The sequence below is a fragment of the Canis lupus genome, chromosome 7, assembly GCF_003254725.2.
Source record: "Canis lupus dingo isolate Sandy chromosome 7, ASM325472v2, whole genome shotgun sequence".
Classification (NCBI taxonomy): Eukaryota; Metazoa; Chordata; class Mammalia; order Carnivora; family Canidae; genus Canis; species Canis lupus.
Genome location: NC_064249.1, coordinates 73151938 through 73173970, shown reverse-complemented (window position 1 = coordinate 73173970; position 22033 = coordinate 73151938). Strand labels below are relative to the sequence as shown.

General features: G+C 43.9%; 1 protein-coding gene across 1 annotated transcript in view; it reads left to right on the top strand.

Annotated features, from left to right (window-relative positions):
• LAMA1 (laminin subunit alpha 1) overlaps positions 1 to 22033 on the top strand; it is a 155526-nt gene that overhangs the window by 69737 nt on the left and 63756 nt on the right. Inside the window, exons 13-23 of the mRNA XM_025429490.3 lie at positions 231 to 332; positions 1297 to 1508; positions 2492 to 2603; positions 5072 to 5182; positions 11140 to 11267; positions 12730 to 12816; positions 13506 to 13717; positions 19435 to 19541; positions 19857 to 20037; positions 20633 to 20769; positions 21393 to 21629. Coding sequence (XP_025285275.1) covers positions 231 to 332; positions 1297 to 1508; positions 2492 to 2603; positions 5072 to 5182; positions 11140 to 11267; positions 12730 to 12816; positions 13506 to 13717; positions 19435 to 19541; positions 19857 to 20037; positions 20633 to 20769; positions 21393 to 21629 — 1626 coding nt within the window. The remainder of the gene's footprint in view (positions 1 to 230; positions 333 to 1296; positions 1509 to 2491; positions 2604 to 5071; positions 5183 to 11139; positions 11268 to 12729; positions 12817 to 13505; positions 13718 to 19434; positions 19542 to 19856; positions 20038 to 20632; positions 20770 to 21392; positions 21630 to 22033) is intronic.

Sequence of the window (22033 nt, the reverse complement as noted above, 5' to 3'; positions counted from 1 at the left end):
TCTTTCTTCTGTACATTTAAATGACATCGTGCATTTTGGTAGTATTGATTAAACAAAATATTCGTATAATAGGCTCTCTTTTCACTGCCTTAATGTGAACTTGCGTACGTGCTGTGGCCACCAGGCCGCCTTGCAGCCTGGTCGTTCCTGATGGATCCTGGCCACCGCTTTCTCTTCCCGAGGGGCTGCGGCTGCTTGCCCTCGTGTTCACTCTTGCTTACCTACTGCAGCTGACTGCATTTGGTGGCTTCCTGAAGTACACGGTGTCTTATGATATCCCAGTGGAGACGGTGGATGGCGACCCCATGTCCTACGCCGACGTTATCATTAAGGTACTTGCTTGCATGCTGCCTTGCGTGGAGCTGCAGGGCCTAGTCGGGTGGCAGTTTTATGACTCCGAGTGGCTAAGGGGGGTCATAGGAGCAGGAAGCACACGGCCAGGTGGCCGTTCAGCAGGGACCCCCCTTGTCCAGGCACCGCCGAGACTGAGTGTGCAGGTTCTCCTTGGGCCCATGTCTGGAACTGCCTCAGGACAGCACAGGTGGCTCTTCCCTCCAGCCCTGAAGCTGACCCATCTTTTCACATGTGCAAGGAAGACAGGTGTCTGCTCTGATGTCAGAATGACCCTGTAAGCCCCGTGAGTCCCTCTGTCTCCTGCCGTGTCGCCTCCCACATGAATGCTTAGGCAGCAGTGCTCGTCGGTGTCGGGGTGGGAGACGGGTCACCAGCTTTGTCCCCAGCCACTGTCCCTAACCCTGTATCCTCACTCCTCTCCTCTGTCATTACTCAAAGACCCAGCTCGGCCTCACTGGTAATTTTCCTGAAGGTCAGAAACTGCCTCGGGTTTTGGTCTACTGTGTCTATCCCCTCTTCTGTCCCCTTTAATGACATCCAGCCAGCCACAAGGGGGAATGGGTGGCATAAAGCATTTTTGTGAATGGCAGTTTTATGGAAAGCTAGAAGTCTCTATATCCTTTTTCTACTTCTGCTCTTCGGTTAAAGATTAGGAGTGTCAGGTTGGTTGTTTGGGGAAAACCATGGGAACATACTGTTTCTCTTCTGAGATCCCAGCGAGCCACCCAGCCTTTACATCTATTATCTGAACCCCTCTGAGGGGGATGCAGTGAAACATCTCTCCTCTGATCGTTCTGGACCAAGGATTCTAGATGCTGTTGCATGTTTGCCCTGAGAACCTAAGCTGAAATGAAAAGCCACGTCGCTAAATACAAATTTACTTTGATTTTTTTTATCATGGCATTGAATTTCAAATATATTTTCTCTTGTTTTAAATGTTAGGGAAATGGACTCACTTTGAGCACCCAGGCCGAGGGCCTGTCATTACAGCCCTATGAAGAGTACCTGAACGTGGTCAGACTAGTGCCTGAGAACTTCCGAGATTTTAATAACAAAAGGGAGATAGATCGTGACCAGCTGATGACTGTCCTCGCCAATGTGACACATCTCTTGATCAGAGCCAACTACAATTCTGCAAAAATGGCTCTTTACAGGTGTGTATTGAAAGAGAGGGAAAGCTCATGGTGAGCATCCTCAATCTTGTCTTCATCTATTGATACTTGTGCCTTTTAAGTGTGATTTATTTTACTTGATTATTTTAAGGGCGCACCTAATGGAGCCAGCTGTTTTAAAACATACTTTTATTACTATAATTTTAGTGAAGATGTAATAATAGTTGTCCACGACAAATGTGCCTCAGTAGGAGATCATCTTGATGTCAGGATCAGAAACTTCCAGGGTGGTTTTCTGAGAAATACCTAATAAGATCACAATTGTCTGAACCATCTTGCATCTGGTTTTCACCTTCCTGATGTTAATGGTCTTAGATTTTACTATTTAATTTAAGCTAATGTTCTCATTTTCAGTCATTTTATTACTTCCAGCAGGTCAATTTCTGGCAATGCCAGGCTAAGCATACAAGTTGGACACAGCTAAAGCAAACACAGAATTACACATTTAAGGAAAATCTCCATATTCAAGATAGGATGATTGAATGGGTTAGTTTTAAAGTGCTTCAAGGGAACCCTGGGTGGCGCAGCGGTTTGGCGCCTGCCTTTGGCCCAGGGCGCGATCCTGGAGACCCGGGATCGAATCCCACGTCGGGCTCCCGGTGCATGGAGCCTGCTTCTCCCTCTGCCTATGTCTCTGCCTCTCTCTCTCTCTCTCTGTGACTATCATAAATAAAAAATTTAGAAAAAAAATAAATAAAGTGCTTCAAGTCAGACTGGGCAACATCAGACCCTTCCCACAGCTGGCTGGGCAATTGCTTGCCTTTGCACCAAATGTTTCAAAGGCTTTCCGGGGAATACGGATGTCTTTTGGAAATCATATTGGTGTGAAAATCTTTAGTTATTTACAAAAGTCGCATCACCTTTTTGTTTGAACAAAACCTTTAAGAATTCACCTTCATCAAGGTGTTAGATTATCATATGCAGGTGGATGTCTAAGTCACGTGATGACCCTGATCTATTGGTAGGTTGGATTCTGTCTCTTTGGATACAGCCAGCCCTAACGTTATAGACCTGGCCCTGGCCACTGAGGTGGAGCACTGTGAATGCCCCCAAGGCTACGCAGGGATCTCCTGTGAGGTAAGGCTCCTCTTCTTCCCTTCCTATTGCATTCCTTTTGTTCTTTCCTCAGGAGAAAAAAGCACATTGAGATTATACAATGACCCACACTTGGATTTTAACTTTAGAAACATAATGTTTGGTTCAGACTTCAGGGACCTATGGATATATTGGAAGTCACAATGTTTAAAATCTGGCGTACCTCTTCCAAGGGGGTCATGGGACCCCTGGAAATCCCCAGACTTAAGTCTACCCTCTTGCTGTAGTCAACTGGAAAGTTGCACTGCCCATGCCATATTTTGCATTTCTCAGCAAGATTGAACTTGATTGTATCTGAACATTTACAACTCACCAGGATGCCACCTAGAAAACATTAGACAAGCTAGGCCCATTTTAAGATTTTTTTATTGCCCCTGGCAATGTTAGCTTAGGTGAGCTCCACTTCACAATGAAATGTATGAAAGTGAGCTTGCAATCATCAGTGAAAGTAATCTGTTGCTAAAAAAATTTTTTGGACTATATTTTGAAACTGGATGTAAGTATTGATAATAACTATTCCACTGAGGACTTTCTATGTACTTGGCACTATCCTAAATTTCTGTAGGAAAGAGCTTTCAGGTTTCAAGCTTCATCTGTGCTGTTAACCAGCACATGGCCCTCCCTCTCCTGTGTTGAAGACTGAGGATGATTATGAACACTTGTCATTGGCTGTGAGTTTTTGGCAATCATTTTTACAAAGTTAGAACGTTTAACTTATAATTTGGTTTTATGAATCTTTATCAATTATCAACTTTGCAGTTAATAAAGTTGGCCTGTGCTTCATGATGTAGATTTTTAAATATTTCTATTTTAAATATTTTATACATTTTTTTTCTTTTTGACCCCATGAACTTTTTTTTTTTTTAGATGTACAACATTTATTTTTAGGCCAAGGAAATAGCTGTAAGATCGAATTCCTGTGGGCTTAACAGATAAATGACCTGATGGCTACTAGGGATGTGGCAATAGAGAGCTGGCAGAGAAAGTAGAAGCCCAGGCCAGCTAGACCAAGAGGGGGCATCAGTGAGCAGTCAGTGCTGGAGAACTCCAAGTCCACTGGGTTTGGAGGAAAATATGCTGATGTGCATGGGATGATGGCTCAAGGAAGCACGTGAAGCTTTCCACATAATTTTAACTACTTTTGTCAAGCATTTTTAAATTAGAAGCTGACATAAGGAATCAGACAGGTATTGGTGGGGAATGGAATTCTTGATAGCCCGATAGCCACCACACAGACCCCCAGGCAGCTCCTCCTCAGTGCCCATCTGTAGCCTGGCCCATTGTCCTTGACAGGAGCATGGCTGCATGGAGGTGTTCAGGGCACGTTCACAGGTCAGTGTGAATGAATGCATTTGTATATTACTCATATAATGAAAATGCAATTTTAATATTTTTTTTACAATAATGAAAACCAAATCCACACCCCTCATCCCATGGCCCCATGGGAGTATGCTGGCCTCCAAAGTAATCACTCCCCCGTGTACTCTAGACAGAGTTTATGTTCCATGTCACCCCAAGCATCCCTGTGACCCCAGGTGTGGGAGGTGTGCATAACCAACTTTGAATCTTTCCATTGGCACAATGGGCACAGTGTCTAACTGCTCATATGTTCCAGATTCAAGTATAAAATAGAGAGAATAGTTCTCAGGGTCATCATAAGAATTACATGAATGACTGTCTGGGATGGGCCCCTACACCTTGCAGGCTGGAGACAGCATCCATGAATAGCGCAGAAAGCACACCTGTAATGTTCGCTCAATTAAACTGATGCAGTTTGACACAGACCTACACTCGGGCACTTTGATGGTAATATTTAGTGAATTTGACCCAAAAGAAAACAAAATCAAGTTGAGAGGAAAATGTCCTCTTGGTTGAAACATTGATTAAGTGGCTAAGTGTTACATGATTTCTAATAATATTGTGGCAGGATACCACTGAGGAGGATGCTGACCCATTGTATAGCCACTAGGTTTTGGTGTGTATATTTCTACCTTTAGAAAGAAACAAGGAAGGGCGCCTGGGTGGCACAGTCAGTTGGGCATCTGACTTTTGATTTCAACTCAGCTCATGATCTCGGGGTCGTGAGATGGAGCCCCATGTAGGTCTCTGTGCTCAGTAGGGAGTCTGCTTGGGATTCTCTCTCTCTCTCCCTCTGTCCCTCCCCTGGCTTGTGCACTCTCTCTATCCCAAATAAATAAATCTTTAAAAAAAATGAGGAACTGGATTATGGGGATAGTTGCACAATTCAGTAAGTTAACTAAAAACATCATTGAACTGTATCCTTAAAATGGGTGCGTTTTATAGCATGTAAATGATACCTCGATAAAGAAGTTTGAGGGCAAAGAAGTGCGTTTCTCTCCTATAGAAAATGGAAAAGTTTATGTTTCTAACGTATTAAAAAGATGATTTGTATAATTTACAAGCATGTGTCACCCATCCGTCTTTTGCAGTCCTGCCTCCCTGGCTATTATCGAGTGGATGGAATACTCTTTGGAGGAATTTGTCAGCCCTGTGAATGCCACGGCCATGCAGCTGAATGTGATATTCACGGCGTTTGCTCTGTGAGTCTTTGGAAAAAACCTGGAATACCCCCTCCTACCCATTCCAAAGCTGTCTCCTGTGCAAAAATGTTTTTTTTTTTTAAAATACTTCTTCCGTAGGAGATTATCCTAGCCCTGTAGACCCCAAAGGAAATTTGCAGACTTAACTCCATGTCATAGTATATTTTCTGCTTTTTCCTCCCTCTTTTTTGAAAAAAAGTTACTTTGGTGAAAAGGAATATATAATTTCATTGCAGGTTTGTTAGAACAATGAATTCACTTCGTAAAATTATAAGGCGATAGAAAGGTAGAAAATATTATCCACTGATTAAAAAGGATCAGGTCTTTTAAATGAAAGTGCTAGAATTTCTTTACCATATTACACAGTATGTCATAAAAGGAATAATAGGACTTCTAGTAATCACTCTCTTTTGTGTAATATATAATGCTTTATAGTTGTTAGCTCGGATAAACTCTTCAAACAAGTGCTTCTTTCATGCAACATGAGTTGAAACATGGCTTGTCGAATATGCAGTTAATCTTGAAAATGAACTTTGGGGCAGATACAGCACAAGACTTGTTTTTTAACTTCAATCAGGAATTCTTTTAGGCTCTTTTGCCTGGAAGCCGGGCCTCGCTCCTGGGTTCTAATGGATGTACTGCACATAGCTGGAGTGAATACGTATGTTAATCAGCTGAATCCTATACACCATACAGGGAAATGGTCATGCTCTTTCCAAAAGACATTGATTGAGTCCCAAGGCTAGGGAAAATTAGTTATCAGACCCATGGAGAAGATCTCATCATGATGCCATGGATTGCTTATTCTCTCTAGAGCCTAGTTTTTCTTGATTCTGTAAGTAAAGCTTTCATTTTGTGCTTTGTTCGTTTCATCATTCCAGAGAGCAAGTGTCTATAGGACTTATGATGGTTTGCACATACTTTCTGTCCCTTGGGATCAGTTTCCCAGAGCTTGATGAGGTCATTGGTTTTTGTTTTTTGTTTTGTTTTGTTTTGTTTTGTTTTCCCAACACCTCTGCCTTTCCCTTTATGTTTGGAAGGCCAGCCTTCCAGGGACATCTGCCAACAGTTGGAGGTGGTCAGCAGGTTGTGGTTGGGGCATCCATGGCTTTAGGTACAGATAGGCCAAAAAGGTATTTGCACGTGCTTCTGTTAACATATCTTCACAAAAAATATATACTTATATTGAAGTGAAAATGCTAAGTAGCAACTGACCTCTAAGTTCTAATTATAATAAATGATAATAAGTTTTACAGCTGAAAAATGTTTAGGAATAATGTCAGATGTGCAGAAAGACTACAAAATTAGTGTGGCGAGATCCTGTGCAACCTTCACCCTGATTCCCTGGATGCTCGGATCTTGCGTTACCATAGTATAGTGATCAAAAGTGAGAAATTAACACTGGCGCGATCTCATTAGCTGAACTGTGAACTCCACTCAGATGTCGTCAGATTTTTCCATTCATGTCCCCTTTCCAACCTCACATCCAGAACTGCATTGCACTTGCCTCCTTCAATCCATTACAGGCTCCTCAGGTTTTCTTTGTCTTTCATGACTGTGGCACTTTTGAGGAGCCCTGGACATTCCCTGGAATGTCAGCTAGAGCGTGTCTGTTTTCTTGTGATTAGGTTGATGTTTTGCATTTCAGGCAAGACGTGAAGGTGATGTGCCCCCTGGGTGCATGCTGTCGCAGACATGAGATGCCATGGTGTTCATCCTGGGGAGGTTAGGCTGGGACACTTGGATAAGGTGGTGTCTGCTAGGTTTTTCCACTATAAAGTTATTATTTTTATCTTTTTAAGTAATTCATGTTTGAAGAGGCAAAAAAAATAAAAATTTAGATTGGGATTTAAGGAAATATAAAAACTTGGTAGCATCACTTGTCTGTTTCATCTAACTTTGCTTTTTTTTCCTACTCTATTTTAAGAAGAAACCTTTTAGTTCTCCTTTTTGGATAGCCATGTATAGCCCTGGGCTTTGTACATAGCCATTTGGCTTCCAGGAGTCAATTCCTTATTTACAGGTTATCACAGAGAAGGTTCCAGTTGTTCTTAGGGCCCTTATGTGTGTTTTTTTTTTAGATGCTTTTAGGTTTACAGCAAAACTGAGGGGAAGGTATGGAGGTTGCCCATATTCTCCTCCTTCCCATACCAGCTCCACCAACAGGGCAGGTAATTTCAAGGTCTGGGACCCAAGAAAGCATTGAAACAGACCCTTGGTAGTTTTTGTTTTGTTTTGTTTTGTTTTTTAGCAGAACTATGTAATGGCTTTCCCAAAGAGAAATAAAGCCTTATCTGGTCCTTTGAGCAAAGAAATCATATCATAGATATTTTACAAGTGGACATAATTAAATGTGTTTTAATGAAACTAGTTGTTTTTGCAGAATACTGTTAGCTCAACCATGTAGCCATTTACCAAAGCCAGTTGCATTTTGAATTAATTTGGGATAATTATAAAAATCAAGGTCATATAGGGATGGGGAGAAAAAAAAAAGAGTCTAAGACATTCTTACCAAAATGTCACTTGAGGACCAGCAACCTACATGTCATCTGGATTTTTTTTTAAGATTTTATTTATTTATTCACAAGAGAGAATAAATAAGAGAGAGGCAAAGACCCAGGCAGAGGGAGAAGCAGGCTCCATGCAGGGAGCCCGATATGGGACTCGATCATGGTACTCCAGGATTACACCCTGGGCTGAAGACAGATGCTCAACTGCTGAGCCACCCGGGCATCCCATCTGGGGATTTTTTAGACATGCAGCACCCAGGCCCTATGTCAGACTTCCTGAATCGAATGACATTGAAACCAGGTGATTTGTAAACAATTCCAGCTTAGAGTTAGGTCAAGGGTAACTCTACATAAAACTGGTGAAAGTCTGGGGCACCTGGGTGGTATAGTCGGTTAAGCCTCTGACTCTCGGTTTTGGCTCAAGTCATGATCTCAGGGTCCTGCGATCGAGCCCCACATTGTTAAGCTCTGCGCTTTGTGGAGTCAGCTTGAGATTCTTTCTCCCTCCCCCTCTGCCCCTCCCACTGATGTGCTCTCTCTCTCTCTCTAAAATAAGTAAGTAAATATAAATTGGTGAAAGCCTGTTTAAAAGGATGTAATACAAAACTTACAGTCTCAAATTAAGTTTAACAAATGGGAAAACTTTTATCAACCTCAGGAATTATAGAAAAGTATATCATTTAGAAACTGGAAATATTATTTAAATTGTTGAATGAAAACTGGCCAAGAAGGTATTTAAAATGAATGGCTCTCAAAGAAGGGGGTAGAGGGAAGTGGATGGCAAGGTGGACCCACAGGTGGGTGGTGAGTAAGTGAGTACAGGCAGGGGTAGGTAGAGATCACAGGAGAAAGTTCTGGATGGCAGCAGCATGAGGGGGTCATGGGAGGCCCTAGGGAGACCAAGAAAGAATATGGGGAATAGGCTCAGCTTTACCTTGGGCCATGCAGCTGCCCTCATGCCCAGTGTGGCTTCCCACCTGCCCTCATGCCCATTCATCTCTCCTGCATACCTTCTGTACCCCTGATGCAGAGTCACCTCCTGTACCCCTGATGCAGAGTCACTCTGCTTTCTATAGAGATGTTTTCAAAAAGGAAATAAGTCTTTCGTAGTTTCCCTGTACTTATCATTTCTGATACTCTTCAATTCTTGATCTAAATCCAAGATTTCATCTGTTTCCATGTTCCTGCCTCCTGAAGAACTATTTTTAGCATTTCTTCAGTGTAAGTCTGACAGTGGACAAAGTCTCTCACGTTTTGTTTACCTGAAAAAGGCTTTCCTTCACCTTTGAGTTGGAAAGAGATTTTTGCAGATATTTTTCAGCACTTGAAAGCTGTTCTGTTTGTTTGTGGCTTGCGTTGTTTCAAAGGAAAAAGCAGTAGTTATTCTTATCCATGTAACTCTCTGTGTTGTCTTTTTATCTTCTCTGCCTGCTTTTTTAGATTTTTTTCTCCTTATGAATCACATTTGTTTTCTGTTTGTTTGCTTCTTCTGTATTTGGAAATCATTTTGAATGTATATGCAAAAGTTGTAGGAAGAAAACTAGTACTGAGAGCACCTACCTTTTACCCAGCTTCACCTGTTGTTAACATTTTCCCCATTTGCTGTATTCTCATGATCTGTTTATCTAATCATAATGCTTTTTCTAAAGCACTTGAGAATAAGCTGTGCTCATTTATCCCTAAATACTTCAGTGTATATGTCCTGAGAATAAGGATTTTCTCTTAACATAACCACAGTACATTATCAACTTCAATAAATACAACTTTGGTATTTTACTCTTTCTAATCTACCATCCATTTTTCCATTTTGCTGGTTAACTCAATTATGTCCTTTATGGCATTTCTTCCCCACCACAGGCCCCTGACTAGATCATGCATTGCATTTTATCGTCATGTCTCTCTAGTCGTCTTTAATCTGAAGTTCTTCCATGACGTTTCTTTGTCTTTTATGATAATGACACTTTGAGGAACACAGTCATTTTTCCAAAAATAAAATGCCCCTTATTTGGGGATCTTCTTTTGTTTTTTCCATGAACAGAGTCAGGTTATACCTTTCAGGCCAAAACAGTTCATTAGTGATGTTGCAGAGAACCACATGTGGAAGCCCACAGTGTCCACTGTCGCTCGCTGGTGGCGTGAATACTGATTACACACGCCAGGTGTCGGTCAGTTTCTCCACTGTATATTTACTATTATTTTGCATTTAATAAGCAGCATGAGGGAGACACCTTAAGACCATGCAAGTATCATATATTCTCTGTCAGAATTTCCCTAGTTTTAGCAGGCTCTGATGATTCTTGCCCCACCAACACTTAACTTACTATGATGTTTGCAGAGGATGGCTCTCCAGCTCCAGCACTTCTCCATGTTTATTGGCTGGCACACAGCATGCTGTAAGCCCTTCTTATGGTTATTTATTTACCTACTTGTTATCTGTCTGGACCCGTGGATTCCAAATTCTCCCAGATTTGATTAGTGGAAGCATATCCAGTCGTTTCTGATTGTGTGATGAATATTGTTCATTGTTAAGTTTTTGGATTTTGTTACTTTCCTTTAAAGAATGTCGGAGTTTGTTTTGGCAGGTGGTTAAATTGTCATAGGTCAGCTGGATTTGTTTCAAGGTTTGTTTTTAAGTTTTGTTGGGGTGGGTCTAGTATAACTTCTACTCCAGGGCAAGTTTAGCCCTACTGCAAACGAGTTTTTCTTCTGGGGTCTCTACTGGGTGCTCTGGGTGTTTAACAGAGACTACCCACACCAGCTGGTTACAATTCCAGTGTCCCTGGGTCTGTGTGAGTTCTTAATTGCTCAGCCGGCCACATGGAAATGCACTCCACACACGAGAAGCTTGGATTCTGTAGCTATTTATAAGGGGGCTCCTGTGCAGATTTCTAGAGTTCTTATTCTGTGAAGTTCCAATATTCTGCCTCAATTGCTGCAGCTCCAGTCTCCCTAAATTCTGACCTCTGTCTCCTCAACTCAGCAAGACCTCCACATTCTGCTTGGGTCGCCCCACTCCCTGCACCCAGCTTAGCAAGTGTCTCCAGGAAGAAAGACATGTGGTTGTGGGGTTTCATCCTGCCACCTCCCTTCTCTCAGGTAACCCTGTACCCCTCTGTTGCCCAGTGTCAGAAAGAAGTTGTTCAATATGTTCGGTTCTAGTTTTTCTACTTCTTTCCTACAGAAGGGCAAGTCTGGTAGGAGTTACTCCAATGTGGGCAGAAGTGAAAGCTTCCCATTTATACAGATTACACAGATTATACAAATTAAAACTTTGTTATTAGTTAATCTGGAAAAACAAGCAACCCTTCCTCATGTAACCGAGTTTGGTGATTTGTTTCAGCATCTTATCTTTTTTTTTTTCACTCTGGCTTCAAGTTATTTTTAGATTAATCAGAGAATCTTTTAAGGAAGCCTGACCTGAGTCTTCTCTTCATGCGTGTGTTCTAGGTGTGCAAGCACAACACCACGGGGGACCACTGTGAGCAGTGCGCACCCGGCTTCTATGGGCTGCCTTCCCGAGGGACGCCTGGGGACTGCCAGCGGTGTGCCTGCCCCCTCTCCACGACCTCCAACAAGTAAGCTTGGCACCCCCACCAGTGGAGCCGGCCCAGCACGGCCCAGATTTCTGTTCAGATGAGTACTGATGTGTTCAGAGCAAGACCTTGTGTGTGAGGAGAGTATGTTATCCAGGGGTAATTAATTAGGATTAAAGACGGAGGGGTGACTTCTCTCTCTTCAAAAAGAACTAGTTTGGTGTGTTAAATTATATTGAAAAAGTTATGTGATGGCAAGAAAATGTGCATAGTTTTGTTCCTCTTGGTCTAATGTTGCTCATGAGTTCTTTCAGTGTATATCTGGTGTACCTGCCAGTAGGCTAGGAGGCATAGAGTACACAGACATGTATAAAACCTTGTTCCTGGCCTTAAGGAGTTTTTGCTATAATGACCAAAATATGTAAATAGGAGGCTTATTGAAAATGTGCTGAATTCATTTCATGATTCAACCAATATTTATTGAGGGCCTGCTATACACTGAGTATCATGGTAAGTACTTGAGTGTCAAAGTGTTCATCCATGGGTGTTGGTCCCCTGGAACCCGCTGTGTGGTCATAACTAAAGTGGAGGTATGTCCACTGTCAGGAGAGTGGGATCTGCAGGACTCCGAGGAACGCCCTGAGATGAGGCTTGAAGGATGAGGAGGACTTAGAAGGCCATAGAGAAGGGTGTTGTGGGCCCATGATCCTGCTGAGAAATCATAGATGGTTCTGGAGCACAAGGCAGGAGAAGGGTGGAAGGAGCCAGCGATGCACAAGGCCTTGTTTGCCATGCTGGGGCCTGTGAGTCATAAGCCAGTGGTTTGAAAACCTGTTTCTCTCTCACTCCTTTACCTTTTAGGACTCTCCCTCCACCCAGCCCAGAGAACTCCCTCATGGGGATTTTTATTTGAAACTCCACTGCATAAAACAGATACAACCAGGACTACTCTCATGAAATCATAGGGGGGCTCTCAACTGCTTTGCTCCACAGGCCCCCTAGACCCAGGCACAGAGGTTGAAGGGACCTCGGCCAGCAGTGGGATCCTTTGGGGAATGTTGATGGGCTGTCATGTGTAAGCTAGAGCTCACTCTTGGCCAGTGTGGGCAGGGCTCTGAGGCAGGCTCACCAGTGCCAGGGAATCCAGGGAGGGGAACTTGGCTTGGCTAGGAAGTGCATCAGAGAAGTCTTCCTGGAGGAGATGGCTGCTGAGTGGGCATGGGAGATGAGGTGAACCCAGGCAGAGAGGGGAAGAAGTGCCCCCTGGGCTGAGGGACAAGCTGGAGCCAGGAGCACTGAGTGTCCAGTGTCCAGGAGAGAGGCTCATGAGGTGGGCTGCATGGTTGGGGGCCAAGGTTCTGGAGTGAAGACCTGTTGAAAGTTTGTAAGGAACGGTAAAAGGCTGGGATTTATTTATTTATTTTTTTTAAGGCTGGGATTTAAAATGTTTAGAAATTCTGTACCACCCATTGGAAAATTGTGTTTGTTTGTCCTGTTTTGACAGTTTCAGCCCCACCTGCCACCTAGAGGCTGGGGATGAAGTGGTGTGTGATCAGTGTGCCCCAGGATACTCCGGATCTTGGTGTGAGAGGTACTCTGCATCACTCAACTGACTTCCAGAAGTTGCATCAAACTTTTAAAAATTAAATATCAGTTATATGTGTTTATTTTTAAACATTTAGCTAAGTATGATTTTAGAGTTTGTGTGTATAATTATTATTTCACATAATTATAGAGAAAAACCAGTGCATTGATTAAAAAGCTAGTGTGAAAACTCCCTGGGAATTCTTCAAGAACAGAGTTTGGCCTCCTTGAGCTGATGTAAATTCTCATCCATGACAATAGAAAACAGCGGGGAGCCGGTGTTTACTGTTCACAGGCTGAGATAGCCATTACTCTGGATAGTTCCATAGGTTAGGGCTGATTTGATTTAATGGCTGTCTTCTGGCGCCTGAAAGCCAACACTGTCTTTTCTCACATGGAAAACTCAGTGCCCAGCTCTGGCCGGTCCCTAGGAGAACCACGTCACACCCGAGGCATGCAGGTCCGGTTGGCCTGGAGTGGAGTGCACATCTACTGGGATTTATGGCTCATTGTGGTTGCGCTCTCTGTCCTCACAATGAGTGGGGAAAATCTGAATGTCCGAGCTTGGTGTTGCATTGCTTCACAATAAATCTTATGTCAGTCTGATTTGCTAACCATTCAGAGAATCCTTGGATGGTGGGGTAATGTCTAGAGAAAGTGCATTCATTTGGATCCCTCTTTCAATCTTTCATGCAGATGCGCAGACGGTTACTATGGAAACCCAACAGTGCCCGGGGAATCCTGTGTTCCTTGCAACTGCAGCGGCAATGTGGACCCCTTCGAGGCGGGTCACTGTGACTCTGTCACCGGAGAGTGCCTGAAATGCATTGGGAACACGGACGGTGCCCACTGTGAGAGGTGTGCTGATGGCTTCTATGGGGACGCTGTGACAGCCAAAAATTGCCGCGGTGAGTGTCTGGGCTGTGAAGTCAGAGCCCTTACTATCACCACGTGGAGTCTCCCTCCATCCACTTATATGTGTCAATAAGGGCTAAGCCTGTGGGGTAACTATCTTGATTGGTGCCTGTGTTAATACCGGTGTAACCCAAACACTCCCCGGTGTGCCCTGCCTTAGCTTGATCTCTTACTACAGAGCAGGTCAGGTGGCCTGGAAGATATAGGCGCCCTTCCACTGGGGAGAAAGTGGTGCCTGATGGGGTGCACGCTCTGCATGCTCCTGGGCCCGGGGAGAAGGTACACTCGAGCCAAAGCCGGCAGTGTTTGTGAGGGACAGGCTCAGGGGTCTCAGGGGTCCTTGATGGGATTTCAAGATGTGGGGTGCAAAATGGGAAGGCTCTATCCCTGGAGTCTCACAGGTCTGTGCCTGAACTACTGACGCACTCCTTGACCTTGTGCTGCTCCCTTCCTGACATTGTGGATCACTTAGAACCCCTCACTGAGGGGCAGCCCGGTAGGCTCAGCGGTTTAGCGCCGCCTTCGGCCCAGGGCCTGATCCTGGAGACCCCGGATCCAGTCCCACGTCGGGCTCCCTGCATGGAGCCTGCTTCTCCCTCTGCCTGTGTCTCTGCCTCTCTCTTTCTCTCTCTGTGTGTCTCATGAATAAATAAATAAAATCTTTAAAATAAAAAAAATAATAAAAGAACCCATCACTGAAGAAAGCAGACTTTCCCATACCTGAGATGACAAGCTTATAGCCTCAGGGCTGATGGAGTCTTCAGATTTTTATGCAGAGCTCTTGAAGGTGTGAAAGAATAAAAATGACAATTTTACATTATTTTAATAATTTCCCATAAATGCAAAGTCCTGCTATGCTGTTACAACCTGGGGACGCACGAGGCTGCTAGCAATACAGAAAAGGTACTTTCCCAGGCAGCCCTCGAGAGAGGGAAGAGGCTTTGTAGCCTTGGGCCAGTCAACTTGATCCTCAGCAGCGTGGCCACCTTGACCATGCTGATTAGCATAGTAGGACCAGGACCACCTCCTGGTTATGGAGGATAATTATGGTGACCAGTATTTGTGGAAAGCTTCCAAGTATACACTATACTCATGTCGTTCCTTTTCATCTTTACTGCAAACCTTGATGATCCATTACTTCATTCATTCATCGCTTATTGTGCATTTGTTACTTCCCAGAGCACTGTACAAGTATCATCAGAGGAGCTGGAAAAATTTTGGCCCAGCTCTACTGGGGAGATACATGTGATGATGTGGATCTCAGGCCTTGGAGTCTGACTAATGTAGGTTAGAGCTCAGGGTTGGTCACAATCAACTGTGACATTGGGCAAATTTATTAACTTCTCTGAGCCACTGTTTCCTTAAAATGGACCTAGTTATATATACATTGTGTGTGTGTGTGTGTGTGTGTGTGTATGTGTTAAGGCCTTTGTAAGAAGTAATTGGGATAAAAACTTAAAGTTCTGGAAATGAAATAAATGGTAGCTATTATAAATGCTAATAATAAAAATAGTACTTTTTATTATTTTTCTATAGTAATGCTGTCCTAGTAGCAATGTAAATGAAGCATGTAATTTTAAATTTTCTAGTCACCACATAAATAAAAAGACATAGATGAAATGTGTTTTATTTTAAGATTTTATTTCTTTTATTTATGAGAAACACAGAGAGAGACAGAGAGAGGCAGAGACACAGACAAAGGGAGAAGCAGGGAGCCTGATGTGAGACTCCATCCCAGGATCCCCGGATCACAACCTGAACCAAAGGCAGACGCCCAACCACTGAGCCCCCCAGGCATCCCAGATGAAATGTATTTTAGTAGTACATCTTATTTTACCCAATTATAAAAGTAGTATCTTTTTGTCACGTACTTAGATTTTTAAAGTATTAATGAGATGTCTGCTTTCCTTTTTAACATTAAGTCTTCAAAATTCATTGCATATTTTATAGCCTATTTCAATTAGGATGCTAAGTTTTCATAAGAAGTACTTGATCTGTATTTAGATTACATAAAATTTGCAGTTGCAAAAGGGAATTTACATATCTAAGTTGTTCACATGTATTTAAATGTTTCTCATTATGATCAAAAAAATAATTTTCCTTCATATTTGCAACTTCATAGACAAAACTGCTTCACTATTTTGCATACAAAGGAGATCTTGGTGATGAACGGAGGTGAGGGAGGAGGGTCAGAACAGACAGGGTTTGGGTCTGGGTCCGAGTCATTGGACCAGGTCTTAGTTTAAGTGATATTAGAGATCATGTCGGTCTGTCCCATCAGCCACATCTGCAGGGGTCAGGAGATGCACATGCAGTGCCAGGCGGAGAGGACTAGCAGCATTCCAGGGCGATGGATGGATGACCACCCCGGGGTTTGCACAAAGCTCCGTAGGGCCCAAGGCAGTCCATGGGTGCCTCTGGAGGAAACGCCTCTTGATGTGCAGCTTGAAGGATTGGTAGGAGACCCCCGGGTGGGCTGACAGGTGGTGGGAAGGTGTCATCCAGGCCAGGGGGGCAGAGTCTGGAAAGAGTGTGCTGGAAAGTGAAAGGCAGGGTCAGGCCAGGACAGGAGCCATAGTTGACGGGTGGAAAGCAGGCCACATCCAGGGTGGAGAGCGCTGACCTCTGTCCTGGGCTCCATCTCACTTGAACAGGGGTGCGTCTGACCAGATCTGTGTTGAACAGTCACTCTGGAACCACTGTGGGGGACACAGTGGATAAGAAGAGAGCCAAGGCCAGAAGAGAAACTTGCCAGAAAAGTTAGAGGGCTTCCAGTAGAGCCTTTGTCATGGGGGTAAAAGTGAAGGTAGAAACTAGAAAATCTTGGGACGCTGAAGGGCTTTGCTAGTCAGCCTCTTGATTTCAGCTCAGGTCCTGATCTCAGGGTTGTGAGGTCAAGCCTCGGGTCAGGCTCTGTGCTCAGTGGGGAGCCTGCTTGGGATTCTCTCCCTTTCTCTCTCTTTCTCTCTGAAAGAAAGAAAGAAAGAAAGAAAGAAAGAAAGAAAGAAAGAAAGAAAGAAAGAAAGAGAAAGAAAGAAAGAAAGAAAAAGAAAGAAAGAGAAAGAAAAAGAAAGAGAAAGAAAGAAAGAAAAAGAAAGAAAGAAAGAAAAGAAAGAAAGAAAGAAAGAAAGAAAGAAGAAAGAAAGAAAAGAAAGAAGAAAGAAAGAAAGAAAGAAAGAAAGAAAGAAAGAAAGAAAGAAAGAAAGAAAGAAAGAAAGAAAGAAAGAAAGAAATTGGAAGATCTCTGTGTGGACTGGAGTTGGGAGGGGATGGGGCTCAGGATTGGGTCTGGATCCAGGTTGGTGGCCCAGGCAGCTAGACTGCTTACAGACTGACAGTGTCTGGGCTCTTTCTAGTCTCCAAGCATTTACACATTCTATTCTTTCCTCATTTCCTTTTTCCTGCCCCCCCCCTCCAGCTTTGATGGATGAATTCTTATTATTTCTGGATATTTCATTAGAAATCCACCCAGACCTATAATAGGATCCCTTTATGGACTTCCCAGATGCCCCACAGGCTAATATACTACCATGTTTTACTAGGTTAACCTCAGTGGCAATGTCAGTATTCAGTATTACTGACATGGGAATTCCTAGGGGGGTGTTGGGGAAACATTTGGATGTTCAGACATGCAGGAACCAGGGAAGAAATGGAGCCCAGAGAAGGGCGCCTGTGTGGCTAGTGGTTCAGCTTCTGCCTTTGGATCAGGGTATCATCCCGGTCCTGGGATCAAGTCCCACATTGGGCTCCCAACAGGGCACCTGCTTCTCCCTCTGCCTGTGTCTCTGCCTCTCTCTGTGTCCCTCATGAATAAATAAATAAAATCTTTTTTTAAAAAAAGAGAAATATACCGTAATGTGATATGGTGACAAACCAACAACACGGTAAATACATCATCAGTATTTTGTGATGCTCATACAGTGAACTTTGATGTTTCCTCAGAGGAAGGGGAAGCTTTCAGTGAGACACAGAGGGGGAGATAAGAGAAGGAGGGAGGAACCCAGAGGTGGTCCCTGACCTCAGCGAGAGGGAAATTACAAGGGGAGGGAGTGGCCACGGGTCCCATCTCACTGGAAGATAGAACAAAGATGAAGACCAAGGATGTGCACTTTGAATGTGAAGTCCTGGGAGATTTCACGAGGAGCAGTGTTTGCAGCCAAGAGGCATGAAGGGAAGGTGAATTTGAAGGTGCTAGAGGAAGGGAGGGCGACAGGGAGATGGGACCTCAGGTCGCCAGGTGTGTGTGTGTGTGTGTGTGTGTGTAAACATGTGTGGCACAGCAGAGGCCAGGAGGAGGGGACCCACCAAGGCCTTGGCGGGGGGTTGGAGGGCACTCGGGGAAGCACCCAGGTTGGTCAGGAGGGGAAGTGTGGGCTAGAATCTTTGTTGTGGTTTCCTTAGGAAGGAAAGGGCAGGCAGGATAAGCAGGTTTAGGATTGGCTACTTGGAATAATTGCAGCAGGCTCTGGGGCAGGGGGGCTGTACCTAACTGTCAGATGCATGGCCCTGGGGTGAGGGGTCAGGGGGATTGTGGAAGTGAAGCCTAAATGAACAGAGGTCCTAGGAAGTCCTTTGTGGGGGTGAGCTCTGGATTGGTTTGTTTGTTGGCATATGAAAGTCATGCTGGCAGGCAAGCCATGTACTCGCTCTAGGCATCCACTAGCCTTGGGAAGGGCAGTCTCCAGGGTCCCTGAGGCCCCAGGAGGCATGCTTAACACAGCTGGTGAGTTGAGTGTTCAAAGGTAAGCTACAGAAATGGGGCCCCTAGCACTTCCCCAGCCTCCTGCTGAGGGACTCACAGATGATCCGCTTACACCAGAGAATACCTCCCTTTCTTCTGATCATCAGCCTTCCAGCATCTACCATGGCTCCACCTCCCCTGCAGAATGCTGACACACACCAAGTGCGCTTGGGCTTGACAGATTTGTGAAGTTTTTCTTTTCTTTTTTTTTTTTTTCACATCGTTTTACCATGTGACAGAGAACGTGCATTTCCTGAGTCCAAGCGTTTATCGATAGTCTATGTTTCTATGGAGTATTTTTTCAGCTTATTAAATATTTGTAATAAGCAGCATATTGACAGCTGTGCTATAAATATCAACAATTTCTAGGAGCCATTAAATTGTATCACTTTGTAAAGGCGGGGGACTTTGTAGTTTGAACATCAGTACCTTAACTATAGATGAAACTGAAATGTGTGGCCTGAAGGTAAGTGTATTAGAGCTACAGATGACTCATGACTTAGGACAGGGAAATGTTCTACGTTAAACTATGAAATGTAATAATAGCTATTTAGATTGTTATAATGGAGCTTTAAAATATTAAATAAATACACGATTAGAATGCAAGCTGGTGACTAAATTGATTTTTGAAATCTCCATCGTATGTTTTTTATTAAGATTCATTGATAAACATTGGTGGCTCATTTTTTACAATTTCAAGGAACTCCTGAAGTTGGTTAAGATCATTTGCTAATTATTATCTTAATAGCTTCAGTGGTTTTTCTGTGGGATGGCTCCTTCCACCAACCCTGGGTTGGTTTACTCTTCAGAAATCCACTAAATTAAAATTTATTGCAAAGTAAATTTTTTAGTTTAATGATTTGAAACATGAATGTTTAAAATTTTTCCTTTGGGGATTAAGGGATCTTTTTACAATCATACCCAGAAATGGGCACAACTATGTCTCTTGTGTGTGTGTGTGTGTGTTAGCCTGTGAATGCCATGGAAAAGGCTCCATTTCTGATGTCTGCCATCTTGACACTGGACTCTGTGACTGCAAACCTCATGTGACAGGACAGCAGTGTGACCAGTGCTTGGTAAGATGCCTATTGGTCGTTGTCTACAATTAAAGTGTTTGTCAGTGATGCCTATAGTTGATACCTTAACCTTGGTTCAAATGAAATGGACTTGGTGACTGCCAGCAAGAGCTAATGCCCAAACACGGCTGCTGAATGCTGTGTATCTCTACCTACACAGTGTGACTTCAGTTTGCAAAGGACTGCAATGATGTCATGAACTCTTAATGATTCTATGAAACATTTTATGTTTGATTTGGGAAACATCCTCATAAGTATTAGTGGCTAACTAAAATGTATTCTGGCTTCCACGACCCCACCCCTCCTGTGAAACAGCCTGGCTATTACGGGTTGGACACGGGGCTGGGGTGCCTGCCCTGCAACTGCAGCGCGTCAGGCTCCATGTCCGATGACTGCACAGAGGATGGCCAGTGTCACTGCCTACCAGGCGTAGCTGGGGAAAAGTGCGACAGGTGTGCGCGGGGCTTCTATGCATACCAGGACGGTGGCTGTACACGTAAGCTCCAGAATTCATGATTTGAGACTTTATGGTATTTTCCAGACTTTTCTTTGAGCTCTCCTTTGACTTCTAATTCTGTTAAGATCCTTTGCTTTTCTCTCTTTAACATGTAGGATTTCATACCTTTTTTTTTTTTTTTTTCTGTATCCTAATCCCTATTCTTAATTTGTCCATAATCTCTGGTTAGGCTTTACTAATTATGTGAACTTAGATTAATGACCTTTTTTTAGCTCTAGTTTCCTCAACCATAAAATAGAGACTGTAATCATAATCTCCATCCGGGAGTTACTTTTGATGTTGAACGTAAAGTCCTTACCACAGCATTTGGCACACGATAAGTGCTCCAAAAATATTAGCTGTTCTTCCCACCTATTTCTGTTTCTCTTTCGCCCCTTTGCCAACATCTCTTGACAAGGAGGACAGCGACCTGCTGGGGAACACGGGCAGATCTTGGGAATAACGAGGGCTCTGTTAAGAATGAGAAGAATGGTCTAGATAATCAATAGATGGGAGATACTCTGTGGCATCAACCCTGACCCCTTCGATGGCATGGTGTCCAGATGTGTAACAGCACCATCTCTCTCTGTTGCAGCCTGTGACTGTGCTCACACGCAGCACACTTGTGACCCGGAATCGGGGGCGTGTATCTGCCCTCCTCATACTCGGGGCGCCACCTGTGACCAATGTGAGGACGGATACTGGGGCCATGACCTAGAGCTCGGATGCCAGGTGTGCACTGTCATCTGCATTTTCTTAACTGGGAAGCACTTTGCTGGAGCCAGTTTCACTCCTTCTCTTTAGCCATTCACTTGACCTTAACCTTGTTGAGGTTTGTATTTAAAACTCAGTACAGGTTCAGGCATCAAAGTGGAAGAGGCAATAGCCTTACAGTACTTCAGTCTGAGTTTTCTTCGAGAACCCAATTGTGGAACTGATGGTTAGAAACCCTTATTTTAGTGCCCTTTAAATATAGTCTCCTACATACACGATCTTCCAGGAGAAGGGCATAAGTCACTTTGGGGGGGGGTGGTTATAGCCAATCTTCTATGTAGGTTTCATCAGTTAAACTTGGATATAGTTTGTGTTTTTAGGAACAGACTTGACTTTGGCTTGTAAGATGCTGCTGCTGGGTTGACTTTCAGGTCATGCCCAGGGCCTGTGGGGCCCCAGGAGGCACAGATGGCCAGCACGGCAGTTGCTGCCTTCTGTTGGCTCGGGGCAAAGTGAATCCATGTAGCAATCGTAAGAGATTGTGTCGTGTCCCCAGATTTCATGTTCTCCTGTAATCTCAACATGTGTACATTATTAAATTGTAAAAAGTACCTTTTTATTTAGTTAGTTTATTTTTCCAGGCCTGCAATTGCAGTGCTGTGGGGTCAGCCAGTCATGGATGCGATGCGCTCACAGGCCATTGCCCATGTAAGCCTGCATTCGGTGGACTGAGCTGCCATCAGTGCTCCCTGGGGTACAGAGACTTTCCAGACTGTGTGGCCTGTGACTGTGACCTGCGAGGGACATTGGCAGACACCTGTGATGAGGAACAGGGTCTTTGCAGCTGTGCAGAGGACACCGGTACCTGCTCTTGCAAGGTAAGGGCCCTTGGTGTTCCGCTCTCTTCCCCTCTCGCACTCATCACTACGACTCTTGGGCTTTTAACTATCTAAAATCAGCAGCTAGGTTTTAGACACTTTTCATAGTGAGTTCTCACTGCCTGCTAGGTTTGGGTTTAAATTCTGTGTATGCTCTGCTAGAACAATGGATGATTCTTTAAATGGAATTTTTACTGATTATTGTAAGTGTCAGATGATAGAACTGAATGGAAAAACCCTGAGTTTTCTGTCCTGTGTTCCAGTTGGCTGAGCAACCAGTCTGTCTTGAATACACAGGTAAAATAGATAACACAGGGCCTTCAAGAAGATTTGTGATTTGGGGCACCTGGGTGGCTCAGTTGGTTAAGCATCTGACTTTTGATTTTGGCTCAGAGCATGATCTC